This window comes from Oncorhynchus kisutch, linkage group LG23, assembly GCF_002021735.2.
Source record: "Oncorhynchus kisutch isolate 150728-3 linkage group LG23, Okis_V2, whole genome shotgun sequence".
NCBI classification, from domain to species: Eukaryota; Metazoa; Chordata; class Actinopteri; order Salmoniformes; family Salmonidae; genus Oncorhynchus; species Oncorhynchus kisutch.
Genome location: NC_034196.2, coordinates 12091147 through 12105328, shown reverse-complemented (window position 1 = coordinate 12105328; position 14182 = coordinate 12091147). Strand labels below are relative to the sequence as shown.

At 43.4% G+C, this 14182-nt stretch overlaps 1 protein-coding gene across 4 annotated transcripts in view; it reads left to right on the top strand.

The window, feature by feature from the left end:
• Positions 1–14182, top strand: part of pdlim5b (PDZ and LIM domain 5b) — a 74609-nt gene that overhangs the window by 40728 nt on the left and 19699 nt on the right. For all 4 annotated transcript variants that reach the window (XM_031802512.1, XM_031802515.1, XM_031802514.1 and 1 more), the window contains exon 3: positions 4150–4301. In XM_031802512.1, coding sequence (XP_031658372.1) covers positions 4150–4301 — 152 coding nt within the window. The remainder of the gene's footprint in view (positions 1–4149; positions 4302–14182) is intronic.

The following is a 14182-nucleotide window of genomic DNA, read 5'->3' as shown; positions in this document are numbered from 1 at the left end:
ATGTGTCAGCATGGACCCTACTGTCATTGGGTCTCCCTCTCTCATACTGTGAGGTCTCAGTGAACAAAGACCGGCTGTCCTCTTGCCCTTACTCTCTCTCTCGCTCTCCCTCCCTCCCTATATTGAAGCCAACACAATAGCATTCCTGACTTCCAGGCAGTACAGTATGCTCTTGATTCTTTTGTGTCTACCTACTGAGGTTATCTAACTTCCTGGATGGGAGGGATTCCTGGGCAACAGGTCCTTACATAGTCATGCTACTCCCACTGCAGGCTTTATGCTGCCTCTCACACAATGCTGTGAATGGAGTGAATAAGGACTTCATTGACAGCCAAAGCAGTCTCTCCTCTGGCTGAGTAGTCACGAATGTGACTCCGACTCGGTGATGGGGTGGCCGAGAAACAGCTGCTGTTGCTGTGGAACGAGAGGCATTCTTCATCTTTGGGGGCGTTTTCAAGTCATTTTTTGTGGCTGAATGTTGTGATGTAAACCACAGATGGAGGTCTAGCCCATCCATTATTATGGTCCAACGTGTACAGTACCATTTAAAAAAAAAGAATAGGTCTGACAAAGACCGAAATGAGGTCCACCCTCTATAAAATGTTGCTTCTCTGTCTCGTCACACTTCAGCATAATGGCCTGCAGGTCTCCCACAAAATCAGCACACTAGCTACGGGGCAGAAACTGGTTGAATCAACATTTGTTTTCACGTCGTTTCATCGTGATGACTTTGATTCAATGTGGAAAACTGATTTTGAATTTGCAAAGTGTCATCAAGGTAAGGGTAATCAAGGTAATTTCATCCAACCTTTACCTCAATCCAATGTCATGGGGACATGTTGAATTCATGTCCGTTGAGAACTCTGCCAAATTATAATAAAAAAATTCAAGAAATAGACGTTGAACAGTGTCACGCCAATATGTCTAGCGTGTTAAATAATGCTTTGGTGTGTATTTTTAAACCACAGGTATTTAGACCCCTTTAACAAATTGTGAGAGTTCTGGGGAGGATCCTTGCATAATAAAGCTGGCCAGGTTATTTTATGAATGTAGGCGGCCCTGAGCTCTGTTTGTTCCTGTGCAATGACTCCACAGGTGTTGTGTGCAGGGGGTGACTGTTGAGTGATTGACGAGGTGAACGCCAGGCAGGCTTGTGTAATCTCCTCGCACAACACCTGGGAGAGAGTCATCCCCCGCTGTCATGGTTTCATCAAGCTGTATCCTGTCAGGTCATATCCTGTGCTACTGTGTTAGCGCCAGCATGCATCTCCAGGCTGGCTGGCCGCCTGGCTGTCCGCCTGGCTGGGTGGAAGGGAAAATGTGATGCACAGGACCCCACCTGCTGCCTGGGAAAAAGACTGGCATTATGGGAGTCAGACAAACCAGGGCGGTAGGTTACTCATGTGGGTTTGCTGTGTATTAGGGTGTAATGGATGTCAATGCAAAGGGAATGAAAAGATTAAAGCTGCATCACAAAAAGTGTTGCTTTCTCCCCAGTTTTGACAGCTTATAGTTTGCGTTCTTTACGGTTTACTAGAAGTCGAAGGCTAAGACTCTTGGGCTACTGTATATAGGGTTGTCATGGAATTTTGGATGACTGTAATTGGCCACCCAAATTACCATGGTCACTGTGATAACCGTTTAATATATTTCTATTTTCTCCTCTCCTCTGCTCCTGACTTCATGTGCTGCTATAAAAATAGAATGAATAGAACGGTTTGTCCCCATTCAAGTCAATACCATACCATATCATAGATGGACTGGCGGGCCATTGCGAGGAGCAAAGCTGATTCAACTCAACAGGCATTACAAAAAATACATTTGATTGCATGAGCCACATCAGTTAAATGAACATTCAAAATGACTAGCAATTATTGCATCACCATCCCAGGCCTTTCCCAAATTTCCCAAGTTTATCACATTGACGCACGAATGCCTGGAGGTCCTGTCTTCAGTCAGCGGTTTGTAAAAAAAAAACAAATGTATTAAAACCAAAATATTTCCAAGATTGTCTCCATCCATAACCTCCAGTTCCATGGTTCTTCTGGAATTGTATGAACTGTATAACTCATGATTTTATTTTTTATTTATTTTTTATCCCACAACCCCTCATAAATAACATGAATCTAATGTGACATGAGGCTATTAGAGCTGGCCTCTTACACTTTCATAGATAAACAGACCGAAACGAGGATCTACAGTACCTGTTTCTATCCCCCCCCAGCCTTTCCTCTCCTCCACAACAGAGAAGACCAGGCAGTCAGCTAGTTCATTACTGGAGCTCTGATAAGATCACATCCTTCCTCTAAGAGCAACGACCCTCATCGTTTCTCGGGCCCTACATCAACCTCTCAGATGACCTGAGCAGGCAAACGATAGTCATTTACACTCTCTTTCTCAGTACATAGCAGACACATCGAGGATCTAGTAGATTAACGTTTTCCAATCCAAGTGGGTTAGAAGAACAGTGTATTAGTTACTAGTGGAATGTGTTCTACTTCGATACATTAGTTACTAGTGGAATGTGTTCTACTTCGATACATTAGTTACTAGTGGAATGTGTTCTACTTCGATACATTAGTTACTAGTGGAATGTGTTCTACTTTGATACATTAGTTACTAGTGGAATGTGTTCTACTTTGATACATTAGTTACTAGTGGAATGTGTTGTACTTTGATACATTAGTTACTAGTGGAATGTGTTCTACTTCGATACATTAGTTACTAGTGGAATGTGTTCTACTTCGATACATTAGTTACTAGTGGAATGTGTTCTACTTTGATACATTAGTTACTAGTGGAATGTGTTCTACTTTGATACATTAGTTACTAGTGGAATGTGTTCTACTTTGATACATTAGTTACTAGTGGAATGTGTTCTACTTCGATACATTAGTTACTAGTGGAATGTGTTCTACTTTGATACATTAGTCACTAGTGGAATGTGTTCTACTTTGATACATTAGTTACTAGTGGAATGTGTTCTACTTCGATACATTAGTTACTAGTGGAATGTGTTCTACTTTGATACATTAGTCACTAGTGGAATGTGTTCTACTTTGATACATTAGTCACTAGTGGAATGTGTTCTACTTTGATACATTAGTCACTAGTGGAATGTGTTCTACTTTGATACATTAGTTACTAGTGGAATGTGTTCTACTTCGATACATTAGTTGCTAGTGGTATGTGTTCTACTTTGATACATTAGTTGCTAGTGGAATGTGTTTTACTTCGATACACTGTTTGATTAAAGTCCGAGGCATGCATGCCACCTAGACCGTAAAATCATTAGATGTCCGGACGTCTTTTAAGTTGGGAGAGATATAAGGACATGCTTCCATCCTTCTCGGATCAAACAGGCCAGCACACACAGCATGTGTAGAGAGCCAGCCTGTGTCTGTACAGGGCATGTGCAGAGGGCCTGCCTGTCTGTCTGTACGCAGCATATGTAGAGGGCCTGTCTGTACGCAGCAAATGTAGAGGGCCTGTCTGTCTGTACGCAGCATATGTAGAGGGCCTGTCTGTATATACACAGCATATGTAGAGGGCCTGTCTGTTTCTCTGTCCCTGGAGTGTTTGCCTGGTCTATTCTGGGCCCAGCTGATAAGTGGCCAGTGTTGTAAAGAGAGAGAGAATGTCTGTTTTATGTAACCAAGGTTAGATAAGACACCACAGGGACCGAACACAATGCTATATAAAATAATACAGCAGGATTCTATTGCGTAGTTTCATAATTTCATGGCAATCATTTCCTGTTTTGGTGTTGCTTTTCATGCATGATCAGGCCTCACCCTTTTCGTCTGATTTTCTGTGATAAGAGAGCTGAACAAATAGAGTTGAATGGAACGTTTGAGATGAGTTCATGCGTACTGTTTGTTTTAAGAAAGTTGTTCTAAGGCGCATAAATAAAAAGACTGATACAGATTAGACGTCTTCAGAGTCATTGGGAGTCTGTCTGTGTATTCTACCCTCCAGTGCGTGGAGGTTAAATACACTAAGCTATGCTCAATATAGCACGGAATTCCCTAGTCCTGACTCCTGGGATTCTCTACTGTTTATTATCCTGTTACAGTAAATGAATGCATGCGTGTATGTTTATTTTACTTCCATTTCATCGTGTACGTCTGGTTCTGTGTGTCTTCACAGCTGACCGATGGGGGCAAGGCAGCCAAAGCCAGAATGAGTGTGGGAGATGTAGTTCTGTCGATCGACGGCATCGCCACCAACAGCATGAACCACCTGGAGGCCCAGAACAAGATCAAAGCCTGCACAGACGACCTCAACCTCACCCTGCAGAAGTAAGAGGCTGCGCACACACACATACACACACACACACACACACACACACACACACACCTTATCGTTCACTTAAGAATGAACTGCTATTTAATAGCAGTACAAGTTCAGCACAGAGAATGGAGTGCTGCGCCAGCCTGCTGTTTCACTCCTTCCCCTGGGTTTTGCCGTACTGTGTACTCCTAGTTTATATAAGATCACGGTAAGTGCTGTAGCGTGTCTTATTTTGAGCTTCGCGGACTTTGCATGTGACTTTGTTGATTCTGTCTGAAACTCTGTATTTAAGGCACATTTCAGGGACTTGTAAAATATGATTATGTGAATGCTTTACGGTAAAAACATGACTAGTTATCCCTCACTGGGCCATTTACCCAAATGGAACACCACATACATTAAGCAGTAACCGGTCATTACCATGTCAGAGGAGAACTTGGACCATGTCTCATGTGTTTTTATTTCTCTATCAACCAAATAAACAAATATAGTCTTCCATGGTTGAGAGCTGATTTGAACCTGCTGGTACTTTAAACGGTCCCTGAGGTTGGTTTGGTTTGCCTGCTCTGTTTATGCATTACGTACGTGCCCTGTCATTGTCCCCGAGGCCCTCTCAAGAATGCAGGGATGTCATGACGACGCTGTTGAGATTCAGCACTCGGGCGTCTTTTGTCTTACACGTCATGTATCCCTTTGTTTATGTGTCTCTCGACAAGCACACTATAACCTGATTCTGTGTGTGTGTGTGTGTGAAGTACTACAGCTGGAAACACGCAGTGTGTGATTTACTCCGTCTTAAACGCACTCAGTGGGTGACGAGGTTAGGCCAGATCAATTGAGTGGCCCTGGATGGAGATAAAGATGGACACTTTTTGTTGTCCCAATGACAATTAGGGGCATTCATCAGAACAAGGTCAAAGGTGTCTCTGAAAATATTCGTATACATTTTTATTTATAAGAATAAAAGCAAACCTGCGGAACAGGAAGTGGGAGTACACCCCTGACCTTTGACCCTGGTAGGAGGCAGTCATGGAAGGCCAGGATAAGTTTAAATCTGGCTTATAGACTACCTCTCATTGAATAGCTCAATGGCTTTGCATGGGGGTAGTGTACAATGGAGGGCAAGCGCCATGGCAAATGTTCCCTCGATAAGGACAAATGTACGGTATGTGCCTTTAGGACATGGTGGATCTGATTCAGTCAAATCAATCAGAGGGAACAGAGAGACATGTCTGAACTTTATGCCGTCACAGTGGAATTCCTCATCAAGGTTTCACACGCTTTTCATGGCTGTCAAGCTGTTTTGGTGGGAAACCTGCGGAAGCCATCAGATCAGACAGATGTCTGTTGTCAATGACCTTGGGCTTTAGAGGTCCCTTTGTGCTACTTCAGCATTGTTCTAGCTGTCACCGCAGCAACCCACCTAGAACATGACTGCACTGGGCCATGCGTTCTGAGGAGGAGTGACACAGTCGATAATTGTCAAAAAGCACAGCGCTGCCAAGGCTGACTCTGCCCGGGTTAAAGTGATCCCCCTGTGAGGAAAGCTTCTCATGAAAGCTCATAAAATACCCGCTACATTGATCCAACCTCCAAAGGAAGCAGGGAATACTAGACACGGCATCGGTTTAGCGTACATTTGAATACATTCTCTGTAGAGCTGTAACAGCAGTTCAGTGCTGCTTAAACCGTTTTCCGTCTCCATTTGCAAGGAGGCCAATGGATGCCGTATAGTCCTCCATTACAATACTATTCCTTATAGGTGATTTGAATAAGGCAAATTATAATGTCCATATGTGAGGAAATGATTTGTCTGCTTTGCTCTCAATCAATGATTTGTCAAAGGCATCAAACACTTTGGTCAATCCTGAGATAAAACAGGCAATTAATTCCGGCATCTCACAATCACACACAGCTTGGTCCTAATAGATTCAGTTCTGTTTGATTCTGCTTTGGAAACACTTTCTTTTTTTTCTTTTCTGATATCAATCTTAGCTGTGGCTCTTGTACAGCCACTAAGGAAAGCAGTGTTGAGTGGAGGGTTTATTCCTTCTTATTCATTGTTTGTGAAAAGCATTAGCCCCAGTGTTTCCGCTGTCCCGTAGAGGTGTTGAGCCCTGGGAAAACACCTCCACACATCCGCCGTGCTACGCCGCCCAAGCTGGAAAAGCTGTTGAAAGAGCAGCACAGAGGCTGGTTCACGTGTCCTCTCATTCTGCCACCACAACACTAGATTAAGGAGCCTTTTCCCTCTAATGGAAAAGAAAATAGGCCTAGAATTAGACCCCATCTCACAGCTGTCTGTAATCTAGCAAGTGTAATAAATGCACAATGAAACATCAAACACTCAGGCCATGCTAGACGATGATGACACATGAGATTCAGCGACGTAGCGAATCCTCATGCTTCATTTCTGTACTGGCAAGGACATGCGTTTTTGCGATTTGAAATAATACATTTAAGTACATGGCAAATGTTAAGCGTTATAGAGTGTAGCATGTTCGGGGAGATGCATACTGAAAAGTGAAGGGAGCTCTACCATTCAAAATATGGAAATGAGACAGTTTTCTGTTTTTTAGATATTGTAAACAGCCAGGCATTTCAAGCACGGTTTCCTTGTCACCCATGTTGTTTAATCATGGTACGGTATGTGCTCTCTGGCAGCGTGGATGCAACGCTCAACATTTCCATCTCTCCCCGACCCTCCTGTTCCTCCCTCCCGTCTCCCAAACCAAAATGTGTACCTCTTCTGGTCAATTCAGCAATGTGAAAAGAATGCATTGATTTCCATCAAATCATTTTAGACCGCATTCCCTTCCGGACTATATTTTCTTAATGTTGGTTTCCAGGCAGGGAGGATGGACTGCCTTTGCTGAAAAAACTGAGCTGAGAATGGCGCCAGGAGGGGTTGGTACAGGAGGAGAGGTTTACAGTTACCCATTATTAGGTATTGTTTTCAATTTTGAGAAAAAGGCACCCCTTGCATTTTCTCAGTGCTTCACTTTGTTTGTGATGTTACATGCGTCTTTAGTGAGCAGAACCGCCACCGCTCTAGCCTCCAGCTGCAGATCTGTCTCAACGCATCTCACTACACGTACCCGTGTGGGATTTCTGAATGTGATTACTGTTGACTGATGTGATAAGAGTATTATGGATATTAACGTAACCGTGGCAATGCTCTAGGATTGATTAACGTGTGTCAAACCAGGCCGTGTGATGTCATACAGTCGCGTTTGATATTCTATGAGCACAAAAAGGTACACATCAACATTCGTGAGTCATTGCTCTACGAATGAGTCTGGGGGACTATTTGGCGAAAGCATGTTTAGCAAGGGGACAGATAATTGGGTTTAAAGTGTGATCCAATTTGTTGTGCTGCCTTTGATCAAAGAAGGCTGTTCAGATTTGATTTGATGAGAAGGGCTAGTTTGAGTGAAGACACAGAAGTTAACCAGTTTTTCTTCTGACAGACAAACCAGTACCAGCCATATTGCAGCTTAGGCTGTGGTTCATTCAAATGTCAACTGAAATTAGATGTTGAACTCATCATGGCTCTGCTCAAGGGTGAGCCTACAGCTGACTAAAGCTAAGAGGGAGAGTTCCTCTGTAGTGCCTATAGCTTATACTACACTCTTTAAAAATAATTGTTCCAAAAGGGTTCTTCGGCTGTCCCCATAAGATAGTCATTTTTGGTTCCAGGCAGATGTCCCTTTTTTGGTTCCAGGCAGATGTCCCTTTTTTTGGTTCCAGGCAGATGTCCCTTATTTTGGTTCCAGGCAGATGTCCCTTTTTTTGGTAAAGGTTTCTACCTGGAACCAAAAATGGTTCTTCAAAGGGTTCTCCTATTGGGACAGCTGAAGAACCCTTTTCAGGTTCTAGATAGCACCATTTTATTTAAATATTTTTCTAAGAGTGTAGTAAAGAACTCTTTTCATCCTATGCTGGAGAATCCACAACTTTATGATTCATCAGTTCTTCTCTGCCAGGATTATTATATTCATCACTCACCACCTCCCTATGACACTGCTGCTGCTTACCAGTCTCCCCCACAGTAACACCCCCTGAGCCACAGAGCAGCACATGCTAACTAGGGATGCTAGGCTACAATGCGGTTTTGATTAGCAGTCTTTACGAGGTGATAGGGACTGGGTATCCAAGAAAGATTGAATGTCTTGGCCCACGCTAGCAGTTCATGTCCGTGTCTCGAGGGTTGGAAAAAAGAGTATTTCCACTTGCCAGCAAAGTGATGGAGAACATGCACAGACCTACTGTAGCCGTAGTATAACTGAGGGTAATTGTAGGTACGCTACAGTAGGATTATGCATGATTTTCCCCTTTTTAGATTGGCTGGTTACGTTTGGAAACCACCCAAATTTTAAGTTGTGGTATTCTTCTCTCTCAGAAATTCCTCAGAACAGAAAAACTGTTTTTCCATCCACGCTTGGGCCATTAGCAACTGAAAAGCATCTTCATAAGCACAAACTGGCCAATTGAGCCTAATGTGTGCTATGATTGTAATGACAACCAGTCACTTTACAACATGTCTTTTCCTCTTTGCTTATATGGAAATGTCTTCCCAGGTTAACACAGTGAGTTTTGCCAGGAGGGTGTGGGAAAGAGCATGAGGGAAACTGCTGTTTATTTGTCAAACACCGCTCCTTCTGAGAATGTGGCTGCCGCACCTGGGTCCGAAACCTCAAAAGACAAAAACAAAACGGGATGTCAGAAACCCAACAGATCCTCTCATGTTCTCTAAAGGTATGCAAGACGGCTTCCCCAGCTTGAGAAGGCGCGTAGAGAAAGAGAAATAATTTCACAATTTGTAAACTTGAATCTCTGGGGCTGAGTTCTAACAGTGCCCAGGACGGTCAGTACAGGCTGGCCTTGCACTCTCTCATCAGCTTATTGTAGCTCACAACACAGACATGCCCACTGGAGACTAAGTGGAATTGACATTTACCAATGTAAAAACAGAGTTGCAACATATCAAAACACAGTGTATTTTTCCTCTTTTTGGTTCACACACACTTTTTTTCTATCAGTATTTGCTTTCCTTGAGCTCAGATGTCAGTGAAATGTTTTTTTCTAAAAGGAGACAAAATAGAAATACTGTTTTTGAGACATCAATAGAGCAGCAATGGAGACCAAATATTTTTGTCTCTGTCAATTGACTTCTACTGGCCTGTGGGTAGTGTCCTTAGCCTTAGTGTCCTGTCCTCTCATCTAAAAAGTTGGATAGGGCCTCTCTTTTACATCTTAATGTCCAGAATGTTTGGTCAGACAATCAGCCTATCAGTTGTGTGTAAATCAATGGTGACCCCAAGGGTCGGGTACCACCACCTGCTGTGCTTATCTCATCCCCCCCCCCCCCCTCCCCCCCCCTGCTGGTACAGCTTGTTCACAGACAGACAGACCGACAGGGTACAGTATAGTCAGGCCTGCTGTTTACATAGCAGCCAGTCAACCATACGCTAGCTGCTCTGTTAGCAGGAGAGGAAGCCTAGCACCAGACGCACTCACAGATGGCCAGTGTTTCCTTGGTAGACAAACTTCTGTGTGATAGGGGATGAGGAAAAGGACATTATGTCATACAGAGCTCGTGCTTTTATGCCTAGCTGTGGCCAGATGTTGAGTAGAGCGTGTGAGAGGGGCCAGTCTGTTGGGTGTTAAAACCTCTTGAGTGTAGGGGGCAGTATTTTGATGTTTGGATGAAAAACGTACCCAAATTAAGCTGCCTATTTCTCAGGCCCAGAATTTAGAATATGCATATAATTGTCAGATTATGATAGAAAACATTATAAAGTTTCCAAAACTGTCAAAATATTGTCTGTGAGTATAATATAACTGATATTGCAGGCGAAAACCTGAGGAAAATCCAACCCGGAAGTGGCTTCTATTTTGAAAGCTCCATGTTCCATAGCCTGCCTTCGCTCCAATTTAAAGGGATATCACCAGATTTATTTTCCTATGGCTTCCCCACTGTGTGAACCATCTTTAGACATCGTTTCAGGCTTTTATTTTGAAAAATGAGCGAGAAAGATCACATCGTGTCATTGTATGGCTGGGTGCCAGCAGCGTTTTGTATCCGCAACAGCTTGGAGCAGCCATTTTCTCTCTCTCTCTCTGTCTGTCTCTCCTATTGAAGAAGCTACATACCCGGATGATATACTATCGATTTATATATTGTAAAACCAACCTGAGGATTGATAAAAAAAAAAAAAAACGTTTGAAATGTTTCTACGAACATTACGGATACTATTTGGAATTTTCGTCTGCGATGTCGTGACTGCTCGAGCCTGTGGATTTCTGAACACAACGCACCAACCAAATGGCGGTATTTTGGATATAAAAATAATCTTTATGGAACAAAAGGAACATTTATTGTGTAACTGGGAGTCTTGTGAGTGCAAACATCTGAAGATCATCAAAGGTAAGCGATTTAATCTATTGCTTTTCTGACTTTCATGACCAATCTACTTGGCTGCTAGCTGTTTGTAATATTTTGTCTACTGAGAGAGATGTCCTTACATAAACGCTTGCTATGCTTTCGCCAAAAAGCTTTATTGAAATCTGACACGCCAGGTGGATTAACAACAAGATAAGCTGTGTTTTGCTATATTGCACATGTGATTTCATGAAAATGTAAATATTTTTAGTACTCAGCGGTGGTTGACACAAATGATCCCGCTAACGGGATGGGTGTATCAAGGAGTTTGAACTACTCTGGCCATGGTTCCACTCTGAAATGGGACTAACTTGAATTGAGAAGCTTTTAGTCTTTGTACCTATTAGCTGGCTATTTCTAGAAGTATTTTTTTTTTCTTCTCCCGATTCTCTTACATGGCCAGCATTTTCCTCTTTATCTTAAGTCATGTTGACCTGTGTTTTTTTATGTTTTGGATTAAATAATGTTTCATAATGTTTCCAACTGAGCGCGTTTGAGCATGAGGGAACTTCTATACGCCATAATTTACCTCCATAATGGAACTGGAGTGTGTCATATCATGCAATCATATTCAATTATTATGAAACCATCTGTTTCTTTGCTGTTTATCTTTATTCCCCTGATAAGGAACCTGGTTTAGGGCTGGAAATGCCATCTTTATTATGGGTAGTTATCATTCTATTGCACAGTATCAGGTGTTCTAGTATTCAGTAAATGGGCTGGTTGCGCTACTGCGGGACCCAAGGTAGCTTTTGAGCGGAACAAGTTCTGTGGAATGGATGGGAATACTCTCACTTCCAGCGGATTAGAAGCATTTTACATTCAATTACATGTACTGATCCAGAATGGGGAAATTGTTCCAGATTACGTTTTTAGTATGGGATAAATGATTCTAGTCTGTCTGTCTCTGTGTGTGTGTGTGTGTGTGTGTGTGTGCCTTTGGTATGAATTATCCTGTCCTCAGTTTACCACTCCTTGGCCTGCTGTCATTCAGGGGGAACAGATTGACGCGGGATTGTCTGGGAGAGACATTATGAAACATCTGCTTGTGTGTGTTTTTGTGCAGGTTTCTAAGTGTTTGTGTGTGCAGATGGTGGAAGGAGGAGAGTGTGCTGGGACTTGGGATCATCTCATGCTTATGGTGTCATTATTTGGCTGTTAACGTACCCCACCCCTACACAGCACGTGCACGCTGCTTTGGAGCGCTGGGGGTTAGTCATCGCACACATCATACGAGTGAGACTGACAATAGCGACAGGCTGTCCCGTTGCGAATGTTAAGGAGCTTTCACACTAAAAACAAACCCCTTCCGTCTTCCTCTCCTGTCTTTCCATACGATTAGAGCGCTCTCTCTCCCCTTGCTGACCCTAGAGTACATCTTTCAACATCGCTCGCTCACCTCTGTCACACTCACTTTCTCTCTCACTTTCTCTCTCGCTCTCATCTCATCCATGCCTTCAGTACTCCCTGTCTCCTCTCCCACTTCTGATTTAATGAATTCCTGTTTCCCTGGCCATTCCTTTGCCATTCCCGTCACTGTGATCGGGAGAAGCAGGAGAGCAAGGAACATCGAGCGTTGAAAGCTTTGTGCCCCTGACAGCCGCGTGAGTTACACCAGGGGCCCGGCTCGGCCCCTAGGCCCCACTAGCTGGCCAGCCATAGATGGACTTAACAGAGCAGAGAAACAACTTTTCCACAGCCATCCATCTCCCTTTGTTTTCATTCCCCAAACCAGTTTTTAAAGTGACATGCTAAGCCCTATGTCGACTGCTTAACATCCACATCTCACACTGAAAGTGACACGGGAACTATTTGGATAACAATGAAATAACAGTTAAAAAGTAGTTTACATACAAATGTTATTTTCCCACAGAGTAGATTAATGGCAAAGACATCAATGATTGGGGTGGACTACTGCCGATCTCTACTGCTATGTAAGGGTTAAGGACTTGCTCTTTCAATGGAATAATTGTTTACCCAGATAGTAGTTAATTTGGCAGTGGTGTCGAACAATCTCCAGAACATCTCTGATAATGAGTTTTATACCGTGTAGATGTGAGGCAGTTCATGAGTGAGTAGTCCTTAAAATGTCATCGTGTAATTCTCGCCTGGATATCTAGCTGCAGTACACACAGTAGTGTGTGTGTCATGTTGTGTCCTGGTGCTGAGCGAGCTGGGCCTTGCGTTGGCATCTGACTGAGTGATGGAGAGACTGCTATGTGCCAGACTGTTGCTCTTGGCTCAGACAGACAGAAGGGGGAAATATGTCTCTACTTTGCCCTCAGGCCCATTCTTCCAGACTCCTTATTCTGCAATAGTGTGTTTTTGTGTTTCAGTTTCCTACCAGCCTATTTATTCACATACCTCCCTCTCCCCATCTCTCTCATACTTAGCCTGCAAAGAATAGAGCACCATACTAAACTACATTCGCTTCAGTAGAATCTAAAGGACACGTTATCTAAATCCCACCATTATAACCATGCTAATGTGACCTTGACCTTGTTCAAGTGAGTGGAACAGGGATGCAGGCAGGCTGAAGAAGGCTCTCTCTGTGAGCAGGAAGGGGACAACTGAAGGCCTCCTCTGTCTGACTATAACCATGCTCCTCTCAGCAGGGGGGAAGTCATCCCTATGGACAATATACAGGACAGAATTTATATTGTGGTTATGTGCAATATCCGCAGACAAAATTGGATCATACACCTTGAATTTAACAGGAATTTGTTTAAGATTCAATTGTTGTTTTTCTCAGTTAGCTATTGACTTTTGAGGCCTACGGTACACGCCATTCAAAGGATAGCCCTCGAGGATTTGATTTGGTATACAGACTTTTGTATTTTCTGGGAAGGATCCCCATCAATCAGAAATGCGTGACTTCTTGATCCATATCATCTGTCATCTGACTTAATTGGATTACATATATCATCAATCTGTCTAGCTGGCTCATATATACTGAGATGACTTATAGGTTAGGATCTTCAGTTGATAACCCTGTTGAATGAAGAACAATGCAGGACATTTAAAGCGTGTAGTGTATTTGAGGTTTAGAGGTCACATTTCCTGAACCCGGCAGGATTATTTTCCTGCTGTAGCAAACGGGTTCAAATTAAGATCCTACATCTGTATGTGCATGATGAATCAATTGAGGTCCAGGACAACAGCTGGATGGTTCAGTTTGAACCAGTCAGTGTCCCCCGGGCCTACCCCCAGACCAGACTACACTGCCCTGCTACTCCGTTTTCCCCCTTTTCTCCCGCACACAGCTGTCAAATGACACACGCACACTGTCCATCAGTCTGAACAGCACAGCACGCGATCTGGCTAGAGAGAGAGGACCGAGGGGAGAGGGCTGAGCAGATGTTCACAGGACCACCCTAGCCTGTGTTTGTTCAGTCAGCTCTGGGAACAGAGAACGGAGGATGGGGCCTCCCCCAGACCCAATGA